This window comes from Schistocerca piceifrons, chromosome 5 (assembly GCF_021461385.2).
Source record: "Schistocerca piceifrons isolate TAMUIC-IGC-003096 chromosome 5, iqSchPice1.1, whole genome shotgun sequence".
Lineage (NCBI taxonomy): Eukaryota > Metazoa > Arthropoda > Insecta > Orthoptera > Acrididae > Schistocerca > Schistocerca piceifrons.
This window is the reverse complement of record NC_060142.1, coordinates 239,523,294-239,543,318: the sequence shown is the minus strand read 5'-3', so window position 1 is coordinate 239,543,318 and position 20,025 is coordinate 239,523,294. Positions and strand designations below refer to the sequence as shown.

Below are 20,025 nucleotides of genomic sequence, written 5' to 3'. Positions count from 1 at the left end.
AGCGGGTAGCCATATGTGCATCTCTGACTGCTTGTTATAAATTGGCCCATGAATCATTACTGCTTACGAGAAATGGTACCTCTACGTTAATATAAGAAAGAGAAAAGAATGGCTCAACACAAAGAAAGCAGCAACTCCTCTTACAAAGACTTGAGCGCATTCACAAAAGATAATGTTACGCATCTGAGGAAACAGCAACGATGTGGCATACTACAAATTGCTTCCATGTACTGTAACCATTACTGCTAACATTTATTGTCAACAACTGAGATGCCTTGCAGATGCAATCCAAGCACAACAACAAGGAAGACTGCATGAAGTGATGCTACTCCACGGTAACGTCTGCCCACATTCTGCTAGACCTCATATTTTCACCTTTTCCACTCTGTTGAATAACCTTCAAAGAACTTTCATTCTGGATGAAAATGTGTTCCACACATGGCTCGACCAATTCTTCACCTCAAAACCATGTAATTTCTACAGTACATGGAATCAGAAAGTTACCCCAGCATTGGCACACTGTTGTAAATAGTGACGGAAGTCTCTGTTATGTGTTGTTTCTGTTGTGTTTATTAAACTTATGGAAAAACCACTATGAACTTATAGACCAACTGAATAATTTGGACTCTGCTAATAAATTTTTGCTAGAATGTTGACCTGTAATGATTTTTAGTACTAGGTATCCTGATAAGTGTGTGTGTGTGTGTGTGTGTGTGTGTGTGTGTGTAATTTAGAAGTATTTTCTTTAAAGATTTCATTATTTATATCAAAATTGCTATTGCTCAATTTCTGCTGCCAAACACAGGACATGATTCATTAATATTTCAAAAAACAAACATATGAATTAGTGAGAGGTATAAGGTAAAGTGCATTATTTTTGTTATTAAATAAAATTACATTAATATAAACTGTTGTTAATGAACAACATTAATATAGAAGTATAAGACATAGTGGTGTCATAGTTTTTGTATGAGGTGGTTGTACCTTGACATTGTCACAAGCATGCTGCGGTTTAACCATGTGGCAAGTGATGTCTGATAATGTTCTCCACGAACTTGTAAATAAGCAACACCAACTGTTACAACAGTCATATGCCAATCGCAGCCATTTTATTTTAGCAACAGTAGTAACAAGTACCGATCTGTACATTATTTGAGTTAGCATTCTGGACTATAAATAGCAGTAATCCACTGAACTACAATTTATTAAGGTTTAGTAGAAGATTTTGCAATGTTTTCAGAGAGATTTTTGCGTAAGAACCACATGGCAGCATATGAACACACTTAAGAGCCTTAACTGTTTCAGTGTATTAAGGTTAAGACAATTATTCCTGCTGAAGAAGCTGAAACACTTATTTGTAATCTAGTACTCTAATACCATACTTTATTTTCTCTTCTACAACTAATACATCTGACCTTTTTTGCCACCTATAATTCTTGCTAGAGCTTGTTTCACATTTTTCTGATTGCCAATACTGGTTCACTCACTTCTGTCGGAAAAAGTTTTGCAACTTGCTACTCTTGCGCATCGACAGCACTCTAAGTATGTACAGTACATGATTTGCTTGTGACAAACGTAAAAGACATTCAAATGTGACTTTATCAATTTTCTTATGAAGACATCATGTTACCCACAGTTCTGAGACTTAACATATTGTTTCCACACTGGGTCCTGAAAAATCATTACTGCACCAGCATGTAATAGGTTACACTGTTACCTATCCCCCTATTTTTTCAGTTTGCTCCACTGCATGCTTGTGAATTGACCAATAGCATTTCAGCTACAATATGGCTATTAATAAATACGACATTCATAGTTTGCATTTTCATTCTCAGGGGAAGTTTAATACTCTGAGAAGAATTCACACCATGGCCACCTGAAAAAACACACACACACACACACACACACACACACACACACACACACACAGACAGTTCAAGACTACTGCATTGATGCACTAAACTTTATAATAAGAGCTGTTCAATGGAAAAACTTAAGAAACTAATTACAATGTGTTGTATTCTCCAGCCAGTATGGCAATTACGTAATTAACATAGTGCATAAACTTTTACTTTCATACGACGGAAGTCTGTTAACATGTCTTAACTCTGTGTTGTAAATCAAAAGCACACATACATACCTTAATTTTTAATCTACTTACGAGATTCCACCTGGATTTCTGACACAGATTCAGAAATACCTACCATCATTTTCTGCAGTCCTGTCCTCTTTCCAATGGAGTGAACAAGTAAATAAAATCACCTGTTTCACAGGAAAGTGAATGTTACACCAATTTCAATCAGGTTCCAATACAACAACTGAACAGGCAAATTTTGCTTCATTTTGGACACATCATTTAAATGAAACAGCTATTACATACAAAGTATAAAGATATGCAGCTTTAGACATCAATATATTATTTTCACAATGAAACAAAGTTCTTTTAAACTGGTTAACAAGGCTCATTAAATGAGGACAGTACTTTCAAAATCAATCATGAGTTCAAAATACTATTGTTCTACCTTTCTGCTCTGTAATAAATTGCAGAAAGCAATCATTGCGCCAGACAACATGAAAATGAATCATTAATCAAGTAACTTGCACAACAAAAAACAATTATGCTGTGCTGGCTCTCGCAACTAACTAAGTTCAAACAAATAAAATGAAAGTAAATAAGGAGAATAAACAAAGTATTATCTGCAGACAGTAGTTTATTTCAATCAAATCTCTCCCACATTTTTAAATATAAAGCACATGTTTTCAAGGGAGATGTATGAAACAAAATGGGTCACTTTATTTCCAAAAATTGTTCTCTCTTAAAAAAATCATCCTGATGAATTTTTTGCAAATGTGTTTGTTTTAAGTCCATGTTAAAACAGCTCTTTCTAAACTGTCAATAGACAAACACTGTCACAATCAACCAGACTGTAACAAAGTCTCTCTTAAAAATGTTTATACTAAATTTAGTTTTATAATACAGAACTACAAGTAAAAGACAACAATCATATATACATTAAAACACAATCAACATAAGTCCTTAAAAACTGAACAATATTATTTTGATACTGCAGATCAGCACTACTGTACAACAGTAATTGCACCATTGCTGTACTATGCATAATGCTTCTTAAAAATTTTAGTAGCTGTTCTAAAATTTATAACTGATGCTGGTTTCAGTCACAGCTAACAAGTTATTTTAACATAGGTTTTGGATTTTCCTTCTTCCTTTTCAAGCAACATTGTATGAGCCAACACGATCAATAACTCAAAGTCTTATGGACTAATTTCACAATAACAACAAACATAATTTAGCTTCAGCAGATATGAAATAAGTTTAATAAATTTTATTAATTTCACTTCTGCAACTAAATACTAATACAATGAAAGATTTAAAATCAATTCAAATATGCTATTGTATCCGGTTATATTTGTGTCTACTCACCCACTAAAACAGGAAAAAAGAAGAGAAACTTCAACAGTTTAGATATGCTAAAGATCTAGAAGCAAACTTTCAGATCTTTCCATCTTGGTGAGCTTGGAAAAGATGTGAAAATTTTCCACAGTGGAAGTGCAGTAGTAGCAGCAGTAGTTTAAGTGGGACTAGTTTATTTCAAATAAAGAACCCACACACGCAGGCCAAATTCACATATGTGTCAAATGTTTTGTGAAACCCTCATATCTCTATTGCCAAGCTGGGAACAGAGGTGCTATTTGTGGAACATTATTTCCTGTGTTTTGTATGTTCACAAAATAATGGAAGCAACTTTTCTTGTTTGCAATATTAATATGCACTTTTTTTTCTAACACTAGACTGCCAGATTGTCCTGCTGTTAGTGGTCTGCCAAAGGCTTCAGCTCTTTTATCTGTTTAATAAGATATGCCTTCTCATCATTGAATTGTTCATCCTCTGATCGGTCCGTGTGAAAGCGCGTGAGAAACTCTACTAGCTTCTCTTGATTTCGCAGCAATATGTCCAAAATTGGCTTCGGTTTGTTTGGATTTGCAACAAATACCTGTTAAAAAAAAAAGAGAGGTAACTTTTAAAAGTAAGTCTGATTATTGCTTCATAGTGCTCGAGAAACCGCAAGTAATTTTGTGACATACTGAATAGCACCATGTTTTACATACTCTTCAGATTCAAACAAAAATAACAATAGTTCACATTTTATGACTGACGAAGTTAATTATTCTACTTTTAGTGAAATATGATACATGTCAAAAATGGCAATAATATATTTACATTAAATAACAACAACAACAACAACAACTCAGTTTTACTGTTTAACATACTATAAGAAAATTACATTTCTGCCAGTAAAACATCAGTACACATCAGTGAACAACTATGTGCGTCAATTTTCTGCAGCTAAGGGGTAATGGCTTACACCTGCATCATTTGTTACCTATCCACTGTCTACATCTGTCATGTGATGCACTGAGTGTCATGTGATTATTGATGAATGATTAATAATCAATATTAGCCAAAACTCATAGGATACAGGAATAACAACACTAATTTGAACTAAGCATTTGCCTTGTGTTATAAAATTTACATACATTTCGAGATATCTCTAGGAAGTAAATCCTAGCAGTAATTGACATGAAATTAAGTTCTACATCCAAGTTTTCTAATAATTTTAAGACTTTGGTTTCGAAGCAAATAAAAAAGCAAAACAAATGTACGCTATTCAAATAATTAAACATTACCAGATATTGCAAAAATAAATTATAGCAGATGGAAATTTTCATAATCAGTATCAAAACACTACATCACGTGCATTAGTGAAGATCACGAATCATACAGGTAATTAAGGTACATAAATGTGGCAACATTAACACAGAATATGTTTAACTCATCCCAACAAAAATATATTTAACAGTACAAAATTCTAATAATATGCATATTACTGCAACACGCTAACTGAGTGAAATCTTAATGCAACACATGGGGCACCATTCATGTAGGGTACCACGCCTTTGTCAATCTGGATAGATAGATAGAGAGAGAGAGAGAGAGAGAGAGAGAGAGAGAGAGAGAGAGAGGGGGGGGGGGGGGACTGTGAGACGGGGGGGAGAAAAGGGGAGCGACTGCAGCCGAATAACTAACCTTGCTTGCAGCCATCAGTGTGTGCCACTGAACTTAACAAAATTGTAAAACAAGTCATTTGAAAATTATGAAGAGCTTGCAGATCCATCACTACAGGAGAACCTTCAGGTCTATCACTACTGTGCACCATCGCAAGATTCTATGCTTAGATTTCTAACAACTTTGCTGTTTTCAAATGACAGAGTTGAATATGCTAATACTGATTCCCTAAGCCAGGTTTTCGTAAGCTTTAAGTAATAGGCTATCCAAACAAATCTCAAGATCACACTATTCTCACATACTCTGTCCCAAAAAACTTCTGATAGTAGTGTTCAGAAATTGTAGATAGAAAAATCTGTGACAGAGGAAATTTGAATCAGGTCTAGATGTATGTTGAAGTAACCTACTGGTTACAGAGGTGACTAATTGAAAAAGAAGTAGGAAATCAACGTTTCAGTCATGGTATGGCACAAGTTTTAACTATGGATGACTTACTACATTGCAGGATAAGCATTTCTGTCACGCTCTCATTGATTTTGTATGATGAATAGTTGCTTTTTCATTGTGGGAGTAATTATACAACAGAACGTCACAGACTTTCTCTTAGAAGTGACACTTTAGTAGTTTAAAGTGATTAACTTCTGCATACATGTTATGAGTTTGGCTTCTCCTATAAGCCTCCAGTTGCACTGTATTAAAGATGTTCACAAAAGGTCAAGTATAACTATAGGTGGTACGTCCATAACAAGATTGAGACCAAACAAGCTGCAACTTTGTAATGGGTGTGACCTGCTGGTTTTCTGCTTCTTCCATCATGACACTTCAGGTTATTCACAATCTTCAACATTCTTCAGAAATGGTATTCAGTTGAGATATGCACTGAAAATGAATCCTAGAAACCTCAGCATTTTAAAATATATTCTAGTGTCATTAAATAGAAATTTGAGGTAATTATTTATCAAACACTACTGGAATTAGTACAGAACATTCTCTCAGTAGAAATCTAAGCCTGTTATTATAGACCGTCCCTCAACCTCTCAAGAATTAATTACAACTGACTACCTTTTGTGAGGGGAGCATGAAGACTATGCCACAAATCAGTAAGTAATGAACACTTCACTGAGCTCTTTACTATGTTTGTTTGTTGTTACTACAGACTACATTAAATGATTTAAAAAACACAAAAGTACATTTCTGCCCGAGGAGTGAAACCTTAAATATCAATTTTTTTTCCCTCCTAGTCTTGACAGCAAATTATCCATTCACATATGAGAATACACATAAGGACAAAGTCGACAGCAACTGGAGTTAGGAAGAAGATACTGCAGAAACAGTAAACAACAGCAACTTACCACAGCTTTTCATACATGCTGTAGTTTATAAGAATGTACAGGTAGTTTTTCTCTGTCAAGAGACAATTTGAAAATTATGAGCAGTGTGTCACAATACAGAATAAGAAAACAGATACATCCAGAAATTATGTTAATTGTTAAACTGGAATGTCATGAGTTTAAAATGATTATTTCCATTTACTAATTAGCAGTATCATGTCATCATGGATGCTTAAGGTGATAAGATATCTATTTCCAACAAGTGGAAATTTAGTTCATGACGTTTCTGTTGTTAATCCTTCAAGCTGGTTATGTGAGTGCTCACACCTTTCCTACTACTGTAATCTATGTGGCCTTCTGGTACAGGAAGGCAGCATTTTGACATCTTGGATATTCGGGAATCCAGCCGGATGTTCGAGTCATTCTCGCACGATATTTCAACAGTGTGCCTCGCTGTCTTCTTCAGGTGCTACCTGAGACTGGTCCTTGGGTCGATCAAGTCCAGTATTTATGCCTGGGAGGAGCTGGGCGTTCCCTAATCGGTCCGCGCCGGGTTGAGTGTTCCATCTGTGGTCCGCGCCCGCCAGACTCTGCTTCAACGGACCCCTCCAGTCGCAGATGTTCCGACTGCCGTCGGCACCCGTTCTGGCCGTCGGCACCCGTTCTGGCCGTCCTCAACGGATGTGGTTATCATCTGAGGTGTGTCAGACCCGGTCTGAGATGTTGGGTACTCTATCTCCTGACTGTTACTATGATTTCCACTTCTGTTTCGTGCTGGGCTCTCCCTAATCGGTCCACGCCGCGTCGTGTGTTCCGTCTGAGGTCCGCGCCCGCCAGACGCGGCTACATTGTCCCTCTCTGGTTGCTGGTGTTCCCTCCACTGTCCGTGCCCGGCCTGGCCTTCTTCTGAAGTCGAGTTCATGATCTGGGGTGTGTCAGATCTGGTCTCCAATGTCAGACACCTTGTCTCACGGCTGTTCTCTCGGTCTCCACTTCTATTTCTTGTAGAATCCCGAAGTGTCCTGTGTTGAGTTTTCACAAGCTCAAGCGCTGGATTCCAGGCAGTGCTGATTTGGTATCCCAAGTCACGGTTGATTAGACTGTCTGTGACCTTAATGACACTGTCCCAAAATCTTGAGGTCTGTGTCACAATCTTGGCGTCATTGTAATCCATTGAATGACCAAGTTCCAGACAATGCTCTGCTATGGCTGATTTAGTTGCCTGCCTGAGTCTGGTATGTCTCTGGTGTTCTTTACACCTGATGTTCACAGTTCTAGTGGTCTGGCCAATGTATGACATCCCACACTGGCATGGTATGTTGTAAATACCTGGCTTGTGTAGCCCCAGGTCATCTTTTACATTCCCCAGCATAGCCCCAATTTTGGTGGGTGGGCAAAATATGCTCTTGATGTCATATTTCTGGAGAATCCTGCTGATCTTGGCAGAGATAGGTCCGGCATATGGCAGGTATGCCATCTTCTTGGCCTCTTCTGGTTCTTCTTCTTGATCCTTTGGCCAGTTAGCAGGTTGAAGTGCCTTCCGGATATCTCTCGAGGAGTACCCATTCCTGCTGAACACTAATTGTAAGTGTTCTATTTCTGTGGCCAGACTATCAGGATCTGACAGAGTTTGTGCTCTGTGGACCAGTGTTTTGAGCACTCGATTCTTCTGTGCCGGATGGTGGCAACTGCTGGCTTGTAGGTATAAGTCAGTGTGCGTAGGTTTGCGGTACACACTGTGTCCAAATGTGCCATCTGCCTTTCTCTTCACCAGAACATCCAAGAATGGAAGTAGTCCATCCTTTTCCATTTTCATTGTGAACTGAATGTTCGGATGGCAAGAGCTCAGATGTAGCAGGAACTCATCTAACTTCTCTCTACCATGGGGCCAGATGACAAAGGTATCATCCACATACTGAAAAAAGCACTTGGGCTGATATGTGGCTGAAGAGAGTGCCTCCTCTTCAAACCTTTCCATAAATAGGTTGGCCACCACTGGTGATAGGGGGCTGACCATAGCCACCCCTTCTGTTTGTTCATAAAATTGACCCCCATATAGGAGGTACGTCGAGGTGAGAACATGCCTGAATAGATCAGCGACACAGAGTGTACCGCAAACCTACGCACACTGACTTATACCTACAAGCCAGCAGTTGCCACCATCCGGCACAGAAGAATCGAGTGCTCAAAACACTGGTCCACAGAGCACAAACTCTGTCAGATCCTGATAGTCTGGCCACAGAAATAGAACACTTACAATTAGTGTTCAGCAGGAATGGGTACTCCTCGAGAGATATCCGGAAGGCACTTCAACCTGCTAACCGGCCAAAGGATCAAGAAGAAGAACCAGAAGAGGCCAAGAAGATGGCATACCTGCCATATGCCGGACCTATCTCTGCCAAGATCAGCAGGATTCTCCAGAAATATGACATCAAGAGCATATTTTGCCCACCCACCAAAATTGGGGCTATGCTGGGGAATGTAAAAGATGACCTGAGGCTACACAAGCCAGGTATTTACAACATACCATGCCAGTGTGGGATGTCATACATTGGCCAGACCACCAGAACTGTGAACATCAGGTGTAAAGAACACCAGAGACATTCCAGACTCAGGCAGGCAACTGAATCAGCCTTAGCAGAGCATTTTCTTGAACTTGGTCATTCAATGGATTACAATGACACCAAGATTGTGACACAGACCTCAAGATTTTGGGACAGTGTCATTAAAGAAGCCATTGAGATTAAGGTCACAGACAATCTAATCAACCGTGACTTGGGATACCAAATCAGCACTGCCTGGAATCCGGCGCTTGAGCTTGTGAAAACTCAACGCAGGACACTCCGGGATTCTACAAGAAATAGAAGTGGAGACCGAGAGAACAGCCGTGAGACAAGGTGTCTGACATTGGAGACCAGATCTGACACACCCCAGATCATGAACTCGACTTCAGAAGACGGCCAGGCCGGGCGTGGACGGTGGAGGGAACACCAGCAACCAGAGAGGGACAATGTAGCCGCATCTGGCGGGGGCGGACCTCAGACGGAACACACATGATGCGGCGCGGACTGATTAGGGAGTGCCCATCACGAAACAGAAGTGGAAATCATAGTAACAGTCAGGAGATAGAGTACCCACCATCTCAGACCGGGTCCGACACACCTCAGATGATAACCACATCCGTTGAGGACGGCCAGAACGGGCACCGACGGCAGTCTGAACATCTGTGACTGGAGGGGTCCGTTGAGGCCGAGTCTGGTGGGCGCGGACCACAGATGGAACACTCAACCCGGCGCGGACCGATTACGGAACGCCCAGCTCCTCCCAGGCATAAATACTGGACTCGATCGACCCAAGGACCAGTCTCAGGTAGCACCTGAAGAAGACAGCGAGGCATGCTGTTGAAATATCGTGCGAGAACGACGCGAACATCCGGCTGGCTTCCCGAATATCCAAGATGTCAACCGATCGCCGGGAAAGCATGAAGAATTAGGCAGCATTTTATTTAAACTGCTCTATTAAACACTGGATTTTTATTCAACACAAAAACACTAAAATTAATTATGCATTTTCATAGTTGTGTATCTGAGGCTATCTTCTAACAAAATTCCTACACACAAGTTTCCATCACCTCTGTTACAAGAGAGAGCCTGAATTTTATATGGGTATTTTCCTTTGACTTTTCCAACAGCTCACTTACCATTTTACACATATTTTTCTTTCCATATGGACAGTTTGTAATTCCTTATTTCTTTTGACACGCACACTTCCTGCTAAATACCGAAATGGAATGTCAGCACATATTTTTACATTTAGGTGATTAATGCTGTTGCAGATGGTGGAGCAATATAGTTTTACCAGCAATGCTGCAACTGGAGAGATGTGGTCAAGTTACCAACAAAGATGTTTTCAGCACACGAGCACATATTTGTGTTTTTAATATAAAAAATCTATGCAAACCTTCCCCGAGTTTTTTATGCACCCAGTGAGAGCACCGTTACAGGTGTTCGTCAAATTACTATCCCTCCTTTGTTTCAGGAGACGAGTACAGATCTTTCATGGGGCATAGCATACGGTTTGGTGTTAATTCCCATATATAGGGCATGAGGAAGATCTATAGATATATTATTCAGGCTGGAAAGTATGCAACACTGAATTACTTTGGTCTTTTTAACCACAAATGTCAGACTGAAGTCACTCAATAAAGATGCTCTTACATACTTCATTGCAGAGACCAGGAATTAGTCCTGTAATCATACTTCCATTTTCCTTCTCGTAAATAACAGAAGTTAATATCTCTTTTATTTAGAATATTTGTGATTGGCAGCTGTTTATTTTTACTGGCGATCCTCGATAACAATTATTGTATTCTGGTGACCATTGAAAAAATGAGTGCATACAGAACACTCACCAAAAACCCATTTCCAACATTCTTTTATCATCCAATGGGTCTTCACTTTTGGGACACAAAATACTTCTCAATAGCATGAACCTAAACCTACACCTATACACTGCAAGCAACTATACAGTGTGTGGTGGAGGGCACTTTGTACATATAGTAGCAACTTTATGTCCTGTTTCATTTATATCTGGAGCAAGAGACCAATGACTGACCATGCGCAAAGTATGGCCCTAATCTCACAATTCTTTCTCTTGTGCACCCAACCTGCAATATCTAACAGGATTTCTACACATTTGTTTTCTAATTTTACCTATCACAGATCTACAACAACACTGTTTCTCTTCCACAGCTTTCCACATTAAGTTCCCTGAATATCTCTGCTGCAATTTTATACAGGCTGTACTGACCTGTTATGATCCAAATAGTCCCTCTTAATTTATTCCATGCCTACTGTAATGCCAATTTGATGAAAGTTTGCACTGTTGGGCACATTTCTCAAGAATTAGTTACCCTATTGTCTTGTATGCAGTTTCCTTTATGGATGCACCATACTTTTCAAGAATCTTCCATTTGCCTCCCCTATTACTGGTTTTACACGATTTCCATTTCATATTGCTTCATTATATTGCTGCAGTGCCACCCACCCTGCTGCAACTCATGTGCAACAACCGTAATCCCACCTAGGGACAAAATACTTTCTTAACTGACCAGATAACTTGGGGTCAGCAGGATCAGCAATGTTACAAATGGCAGCTGTAGAGTGGCCATCCATCTTTTGGGCAATGCCTTTAGATTCAAAATGAATTTGCTATAGCAACCATACTGATTGTTCATAAAAAAGTGAAAAAAAAAAACATTAATATCCAGCACTGTTGTTCAAGACAAATGGGAGCTGTTACAGAAAAAGGTGCTACAATGGAGGCCATAAAAATTAAATTTTACTGAAGAGAAAACTGCAATTTACTTTAACAATAAAACATATATCTGAATTTATTTCTTTCTCTCTAGAAGGCTACGAGTTCTCATGGAATTTCCTAATTTGTTCAGAGGTATGATTATCGGCTGTACAACTGTGGACATACCATCAAATATGGTTAACTAACGTTTTTACAAGATGTTTCCAACAAACTTCAATTTTCACATTGGACATAATAATAATAATAATAATAATAATAATAATAATAATAGTAATAATAATAGTCTCAAATTACATGTCCTGTCTTCTGTGATTACAGTATCAAAGTTCAGAGTACGAGATGTGGGCTGGTATATTGGTTGCATGCGATGATAAGATTAAATATGGCATACTACAATATAAAAATAATTAACACAAGCATGTTTACCTTGAAAACATGGAAGGCTTCAAACTGAATATTTCTGGATTTTTCTTTCAACATATTCATCATTAGTTTCAAATTATCAGGATTCGATATGTATCTTGTCATAACCTGAAAAACAGAAGGTCACATGTTAATACAGCATTTGAAGTTTCAGAATAAATTTTTGAGAACTATATTTAGGTGCAATATAGTGCTGAAGTTTTGTAAGGATGAAAAATAATGCAGTACACTGTAATAACTTAGAAACAAACATTTTCGATTAAGTGAGGCAATGTCAAGACTTGTTGCTTTCTTCAAATGCTTTGATTACTTATTTTAGAAGCATGAACAAATATAATGCTTCCAATCTCTCCAAAAACAATTCCGTTTCAATTACCACATAATATTTCACAAGCTGTGACATTGTTAGAGCTAATTCCACTTCTCCGTCTCTTGTTCCACCAATTCTCTCTATTCTACAATGTTGCTGACACAAACTACTTGGACTTAATGATTAACACTTAAATTAGCAGCTGGATACAGCACAAGTTAATAAATTCATTTACATAAGTTCTGAGAGACACACAATAAAATTGTTCCACACTTGCATATACCATCGTAATTGCTGACTGCCCTTAATGTACTAAATGTAACTAAACTCTGACACGCAATATATTGACAATAATACAAAACAACCACTGCATTATGCATTTCCTTTAGTCATTGACGTTAAGAGTGACCATGTGGGATTGCGTGACTGACATGAAGTCTAAACAAAGAAGAGGAGCTTTTTCTTGGCTGTATGGTCACTTTACCCAACCATTAAGCTGATTAATTCTTCTCAGATTATCAGCCGAGTGGTGGCGTTGTCTTGTCGCAACGTTTCAGTGAGTTTCGTACCTATCATCTTCTGGTACCCATCATCTTCTCCAGAAGATGATGGGTACGAAACTCACTGAAACGTTTCAACAGGATGACACCACCACTCGGCTGATAACCCGAGAAGAATTCATCAGTGGAATACGCCAAGAAAGACTGCAATTGTATAAACCATTAAGCTCATTCCAGCCCAAGATGCTGCTTTGGCAGTCGCGTGCTTGTGAGGTGTGTTTGCTTGTGTATGTGAAGCTTTATGTATGTGTCTTAATTGTGCCCATCTACAACTTGACACGTCTTCTTTACAATAAGTAGCAACCTGTCTTTTCTATATTATTAAGCCCATTACCCTTCAAACATGTTCCTAGCCAATTAGAAAGTAGCATTCTTGGTACCATTCAGAGAAAAACTACTTTTAGATAAAGAAAATATCTACTTAAATTTTGTGGCAACTTTTATTTCAGATCTATATCTACTAAAGACTTTCTCAAGTTCAATGCTTCCAGATGCGCAGTAGAATATCACTTCAAATTTCCTTTAATACAGAAGGTGTCCTGGAGTTTCTGTATTAAATTATTTGCACAATACTTCTGAACAATTTTTTAGCTCTGCAAAAAAATGTAACTGTGGTGCTTTATTTGCTTAAAAGCTCAAGTTAATTTATAGTGTCATACTTGATATCTCACATCAGGCACACTTAAGTCCTGCAACAAGGCATGATTTTATAATTAGCCTAAGAAACGTGGCCAAAAAAACACTTCCTAAGCACATACCATATTGTGGCAAATCACCATATTGGCACACACAGTACCATGGAATCTGTAACAAGATATACCCGTGAACAGCCCAATTTCTTCGCGGGCTACAGAGTACATAACATACCAAAATAACTTACAAGAGCCAAATCAAATACAGTTGCAATCCTGTCTAAATTGCACTAATACTCCATGAATGGCAGAATATGAGATTTATATGTGCCCAACAACCTCGTTAACGTTTATATCCCTTATACTAAGCAGTGGTTCTGGTAAAATTATTTTACTGTATTCTAAACAATAAAAACTATGCATCTTTATAAAAAAATCTGAAACTCTTCCAGTCTCTGGTCATAAAGATTACTAACACACTCCATAATTTCCTTATTACACTGATACACACGTTTACAAGGTCAGTCACCCTGTGTGCAATGAAGAGCACTTAAGAGAGTACTGGTATCCTTTTCTTACCCTTCTATTTTGTTGGTGCCCACAGCTCAGAAGGAAGTTTGCAGACTTTGCTTAAGCCCGAATTACTGTAACTTTCATTGTTAACAAGATGTATATGGAAGAATTAAAAGTCCTTTGCCCTGTGTAGCAGTCTGTGTTTTGGTATGTTATGAGAAAGCCTTTCCATGATGCACAAGTCTCTTCCCGCCATGAGCAGAGGAATGTGAAGTAATCATCTACAGAACAGTACAGCACAGCGTCCATTACCTGAATGTCCATCAACCAAACAACCACTTAACTTCATGTACCACCCTTCCCACTCTTCATGTACCACCCTCCCCCCTGCTATAGTCTTGAGCATCACAAACTTTGCATCCGAGCTTGGTTTTATTGATGAATCAAAAATTCTTAAAATTATAAAGCTCATAATGAACACGGACCTGTATGATGATGTTTATAAGCGGCTTACAAGAAAATGATCACAAGGAGACCCTAGCCATGGTTCCATTTTACGTGCAAAGGCAATTTAATGATCTTGGAGGGTCATTAAATTTTAAAGCAAGCTTGTAGTGGTTAAAACATTTTAAGGCAAGACATAGCATTCGTGAGCTTCAATAATAAGATGGAGTATCCTACCAGTCTTGGAGCAAAATTAAGTCTTTAGTGAAGGTAATAAGAGGTAGTGAGAATGCTGCAATAGAGAGTTGCATTAGCAGCTCCAAGTCAGTAGCTTCCAGTGTGGTGACACGTGGGTTACACTGACAGACACACAGAGAACTGCAAAGGGAACACAGCCACGCACAGCACTAAACTGCACCCCAGAGTGGTAATAGTGCAGCAAGCAGGGCAACGTCATCACATCACGGCAAGTCTCTTGTTATGGGAGACTTGAGGCACCTGCTAGAGAGTAGAAAAGTATCCAATAGGCTTGGAAAAACTTCCAGTGTCTTGGGTGCGTAGATGCCAGTTGTGACTGTAATCGAAGGACACAGGGAAAATGGTCACTCAGGTGTGTATCAGCATGAGCGAACCATTCAAAGCACTGAGCTATCCTAACAGTACCGACCAAAAGGTGCAAATGACAGTAGGTTGACGTGGAGGCAGACAAAACTGCAAGTTTGCCAGTGCTTAGGCAAACAAGATCCGCTTGGTGGAAGTTGGTCAATCAACAGAGAGCCTCTCAGACAGGAGGCGGAGATCCCCGAAGAGGTTGGTCAGCATTGAAGTCCCAAGTCAACAAATAGGGCAGTGGGAGCTGACTAAGGAGATGAAGGAGATCGGCTCTTGCCATTGGTGTGGATGATGGAATGTATATGGTACAAAGAGAGAAGATGTATCCAGAAAGTAATAAAAGTGCAGCAACAGCTTGGAAGGAACTGTGTAAGGGGATTGGGTGATGATGGATAATATCATAGAGAAGAATCCTAAGTGCCCTGCGTGTCAGAATGCCATCAGCAGAGGGCAGATCAAACTGGACTGATTGGAAATGAGGGAACACAAAGCAATCATGGGGACGTAGCTTTGTTTCCTGAAGAGAGAAGATGACCGGGCAGTAGGATCTTAAGAGGATCAACAATTCATTCCGATTGGAGTGAATTCCGTGTGTATTCCAATGGATAATTTACATAGGGTAGACGAAAAACAGGAAAATCTCACCACAGTTTCCGTCAACTCAAGAACCACTGAGAGCCAATGGCTGACGGTGGGGAATGGCAATCAGCCAGAGGCAGAAGAGCCTGATCCATAGGTTGTTCAGGGGCAGCTCCTGCTGCCAGCGGAGCATCTCGGCAACATGGAAGACGGCCGAGGGCAGCTACCACTGAGGAGCGCTGTAGAAGAGACAAGCTGTGGCAAAGGAGGAGAGGAACTTTGATCCTTATGAGCCTTATTGGAAGCAGGACGTTGAAATGAAGGAGTTGAGGGTTGTGAGGTCTGGGGGCATGAAAAAATCTTCATGAGTAGGCTCTGTCCAATTTTGGGGCCCCATGATTTAGGAGCCAATGAAGGCTGAGCCTTAGAGTGAGCAGGTGAAAGTGGGGAGGTTGAATGGGTGATCTTTGGGCTGACCAATCTGATGCTTGTGGCGCTAAAGGTGAGATCGCGAGTATGCGTGGCCACCACATTAGTAGGTCGACGAGAGGTGAGGACAGTACTATACTTACCCACACGGAGCACAGTGGGCTTTCTACTGGTGAATAACTTATGAGCAGCAAGGGTAGACATCTTTTCCTTCACTCTGATTTCCTGAACAATTCATTCATCTTTAAAAATAGGACAATCTCTAGAGGAAGCAGCATGGTCTCCCATACAGTCAATGCAACAAGGGGAGGGGGAGGGGGCGAACAATCACCCTCATATGGGCATCCCTGCCACAGGTAGCGCCTTTAGCTGAATTGGAACACTACTGGCGGATAATCATTAAACCTGAAATTGATAGCAATGTTTAGGGTTGGGGATGTAAGAGCGAACAGATATTATCTGATATCCCGCTGTAATGTTCAATGGAAGTTGCGCTCTGCCAAACATAAAGAAGAGACTGCGGGTTGGTTCCATTTCCTTTTCAACCCTTTTCATTACTCTATGTACAGCAGTTACTCCCTGATCAGACAGGTAAGTTTGAATGTCCTCATTTGATAATCCGTCAAGTGATCTTGAATAAACCACCCTGTGTGACAAGTTTAAGGTAAGGTGTGCTTCCACCCAGACAGGGAAGGTGTGTAGCAGTGTAGTTCGAAGCAATTTGTGTGCCTGGAGGGCACTGTGTTTCTAACAACAAGGTGCCATTTCGTAACCTGGAACGAGACTTTACAGGACCCACAACTGCATCGACATCTTTCTGAATAATGAAAGGGTTGACTGTGGAGAAGTCTTGACCTTTGTCTGACCAAGAAACAACTAGGAACTTTGGGACTGATGGAAGAATCTTTGGTGGCCGAGACCGAGATTCCCCAGCTTTCTCTTGTGGGCAGAAGTTGTAGAAGTAGAAGAAACCATTGCGAAAGTATCCCCCACGATTACAAGAGTCTCCGATGGCGCGCTTCTTCCAAGTGGGGGGCCTCTCTTATGCCACTCCCGCCTTAGGTGATTGTCCACACCTCACATTACACCTCCCAAGAAACACACAGAGGGACCAATCAGCACATTCAGAAGGTACTAGCTTGGGTAATTACCCCTCTCTGGGCCTAGCCTTTACCAGGGGGTACATACGTGTCCTATTTGTCTATCCGGGGCAGGGAATTATGGGTTATCCCGTCACCTGTTACACGTGGAGAAGCGTGGATCGGCCTTCAGACATGCACAGGGAGGAAAGAAAGGAAAAGGGAGGAACAAAGAACACGAAAGAAGAATTCTCAAATGCCACAGTGGAGAAGAAGGTAAAAAGAAGAATCAAGGAAAGGAAAGGAAAGGACAAAGTAAGGACAGGTACTTGACACATTAGAGATAAAAGAAGAGAAACCACTTCATTTGTTCAAAGCGTCTGTCTCCGGATGTAGATGCAAAACATACTCCCAAACAGAGGCAGAGGGGGAAGGGGAGTGAATGGAGCATTGGGGACAGGGAAGGATGTGGAAAGGGAAGGCATGCAACCCGGAAAGGAAAGAGAGCTGCACAAGCTCGGGGTCCCGTGCTCACCATGCACGTATCCACGAAAGAGTTGTGGACCCCCTGGGGGGATTCAGTGTGGTGTCAGGTGCGCCGTCAGCACAGTCAGCAGGAGAGGGTGTGCCAACTCCACAGCAAGATGTCCGAGCCACATCCTACAGAATCATCATTTGGGGCAAATGAGACTCTTTTTTTCCTTTGTGGTGACAATCATGGGGTCGAGGATTAAGGGGCTTGGTAATAGTAGGGTCATTTTTGTGGAACTTGAGGAAATGGATGACCCATAACAGTTTCAGGGGAACTCTAGAGATGAGTGGTTAGTACATGCTTGTTGCACACAGTGCAACTTGTTCTGGTATTCCTGCCCCTTGGACTTGGTCTGTAGCAGTTGTTTGCTTTACATGTAATAATTTTGGGCACACGGCCAGGCTCATGATTAGACAGAAGGTGTAGGTTGGTAAAACACTCCTGAACTACCTGTTCCATGGATAATTGGTAAATTACACAGGCCAACGAAATATTCTTTTAACCTTTTTTTACTTTCATAGCTGATCTTTATAGATTTTTATGAGCTCAATCAAAATCTAGCCTTAGTTTTTTTGTATCACCCATAGTTTTCGAGCAATATGCTTTTTATTGTATAGTATAAAAATCCTATGCTATACGGTAAATGGGGAATTAATGAAACGCTTTGTTACAACATAAGTATGGTTGGTATTTACAGTAAGGTTCTTAAAACAATGATATGTGTTAACAGAAGTTTCACTTGTCAGCTGCAATTGGTTTGTATTTTCTTTCTCTTTTTCTGTGAAGCTTCTTGTGTAGCTTTTTCTACAATGAGTCGCCTGCTGAATTTCTCAGTGAAGTAACCAACAGTAGTCCCCCATCATGTTGGTGTTCCAGCGGCCTTGGTAGCGTTTTTCCATCACTTCAATATCCTGGTGAAAACGCTCTCCCTGCTCCTCACTAACATTCAATACCAAACTCATTCATCAGACCGGGAATGTCTGAGCAGTACACTAAATCACCTTGTTGAAAAAACTTGGAAAATTGCTGCTCTCTCTTTCTATACATGTATATGCTGGTTCCAACTGCCAGTAAGTTCTTTTCTTTTAATCCAGAGTCAAGCAATAAAGCTTTTTCTTTCGTTGAGCCCCAATCCCTAACCAAATCATTAAGCTCGGTCTGAGTAAACAATTTGGGCTGTAGACTTCCTGTATTACAATGGAATTCATCACCATCATCTGCTTCATCTAAAACAGGTTTTACATCAGAAAATACTTCGGTTGGAATAGAATTTAAATCATCTGGTGGTTCAGGAACCGGCAAATTTACACCATGCCCTACTAGCCAGGTGGCAGACAAAGTTAGGGTAGCTTATTACCTTCTTGTTTTTCAAATTATGACCAGTAATATCGGCATTGCAAAAGTAGCAATCACTGGAATGATTTCTTGGCTCCCTCCGTATCATAGGAAAAGCAAATCTAAAGGCTTTTTTCTCCTTTTTGGACCATTTTCTCATATCTTCAACACACACATAATGTACCCTGATTGCCAAGTTTAGAACCAAAGTATGATAGATAAACCTTTTTCACAAAGTCTGTGTTTCTTTGGTGTTTTTTAACCACAAATTCATTTACAACCACGATTAGACATTGTACTGAGCACATGTACAGGAGACAGAAAGTGAGGTTAGGTTGACAGTAAACAAAACACCATCTGTTAACACAAAAATAGAATCAACTTTTTATGCCAGCAAATGTTTTTCAGCAGTGCTACCAATGTCATCTACATTCATTACACCTCCTTTTTAAATTATTTCGGCTACATAAAAACTGTTAAATTCTTTTAAAAAATCACTTAATCTAATAAATTTAACTGTAAAATGTGAAGAAAGTATCATATTTGGATTTTCCACCATAAAAAACACAAGAATAACATATTTTCAGCAAAAAAGTTTTTCCATCGTTGGCCTGTGTTATTGTTTTAAGGTATAGATTCTGAGTCAGCAAAGGGGAGGCAGTGGCGAATTCAGCAACACACGGTGTCATCAGTCAGGAGGCTACATAGTCGTCAGTGAATCAGGTAGCTTAATTATGGGTGGATAAAGTGATTTCAAATAATAAACTAAGAGAGAAAAATTTGTAAATAGAGGTGTTAAGGTCAAAGGCTCTAGGAGTTGATCTGGCTGTAGTTAACCTCA

The 20,025-nt window shown here is 39.9% G+C and overlaps 1 protein-coding gene across 2 annotated transcripts in view; it reads right to left on the bottom strand.

Moving 5' to 3' along the window:
* Positions 1-2,693: 2,693 nt before the first annotated feature.
* Positions 2,694-20,025, bottom strand: part of LOC124798030 (protein Mo25) — a 39,662-nt gene continuing 22,330 nt past the window's right edge. For both annotated transcript variants that reach the window (XM_047261245.1, XM_047261244.1), the window contains exons 7-8: positions 12,163-12,267; positions 2,694-4,013 (exon numbers count right to left, since the gene is read on the bottom strand). In XM_047261245.1, the coding sequence (XP_047117201.1) occupies positions 3,831-4,013; positions 12,163-12,267 (288 nt within the window). In that variant the 3' untranslated portion in view covers positions 2,694-3,830. The remainder of the gene's footprint in view (positions 4,014-12,162; positions 12,268-20,025) is intronic.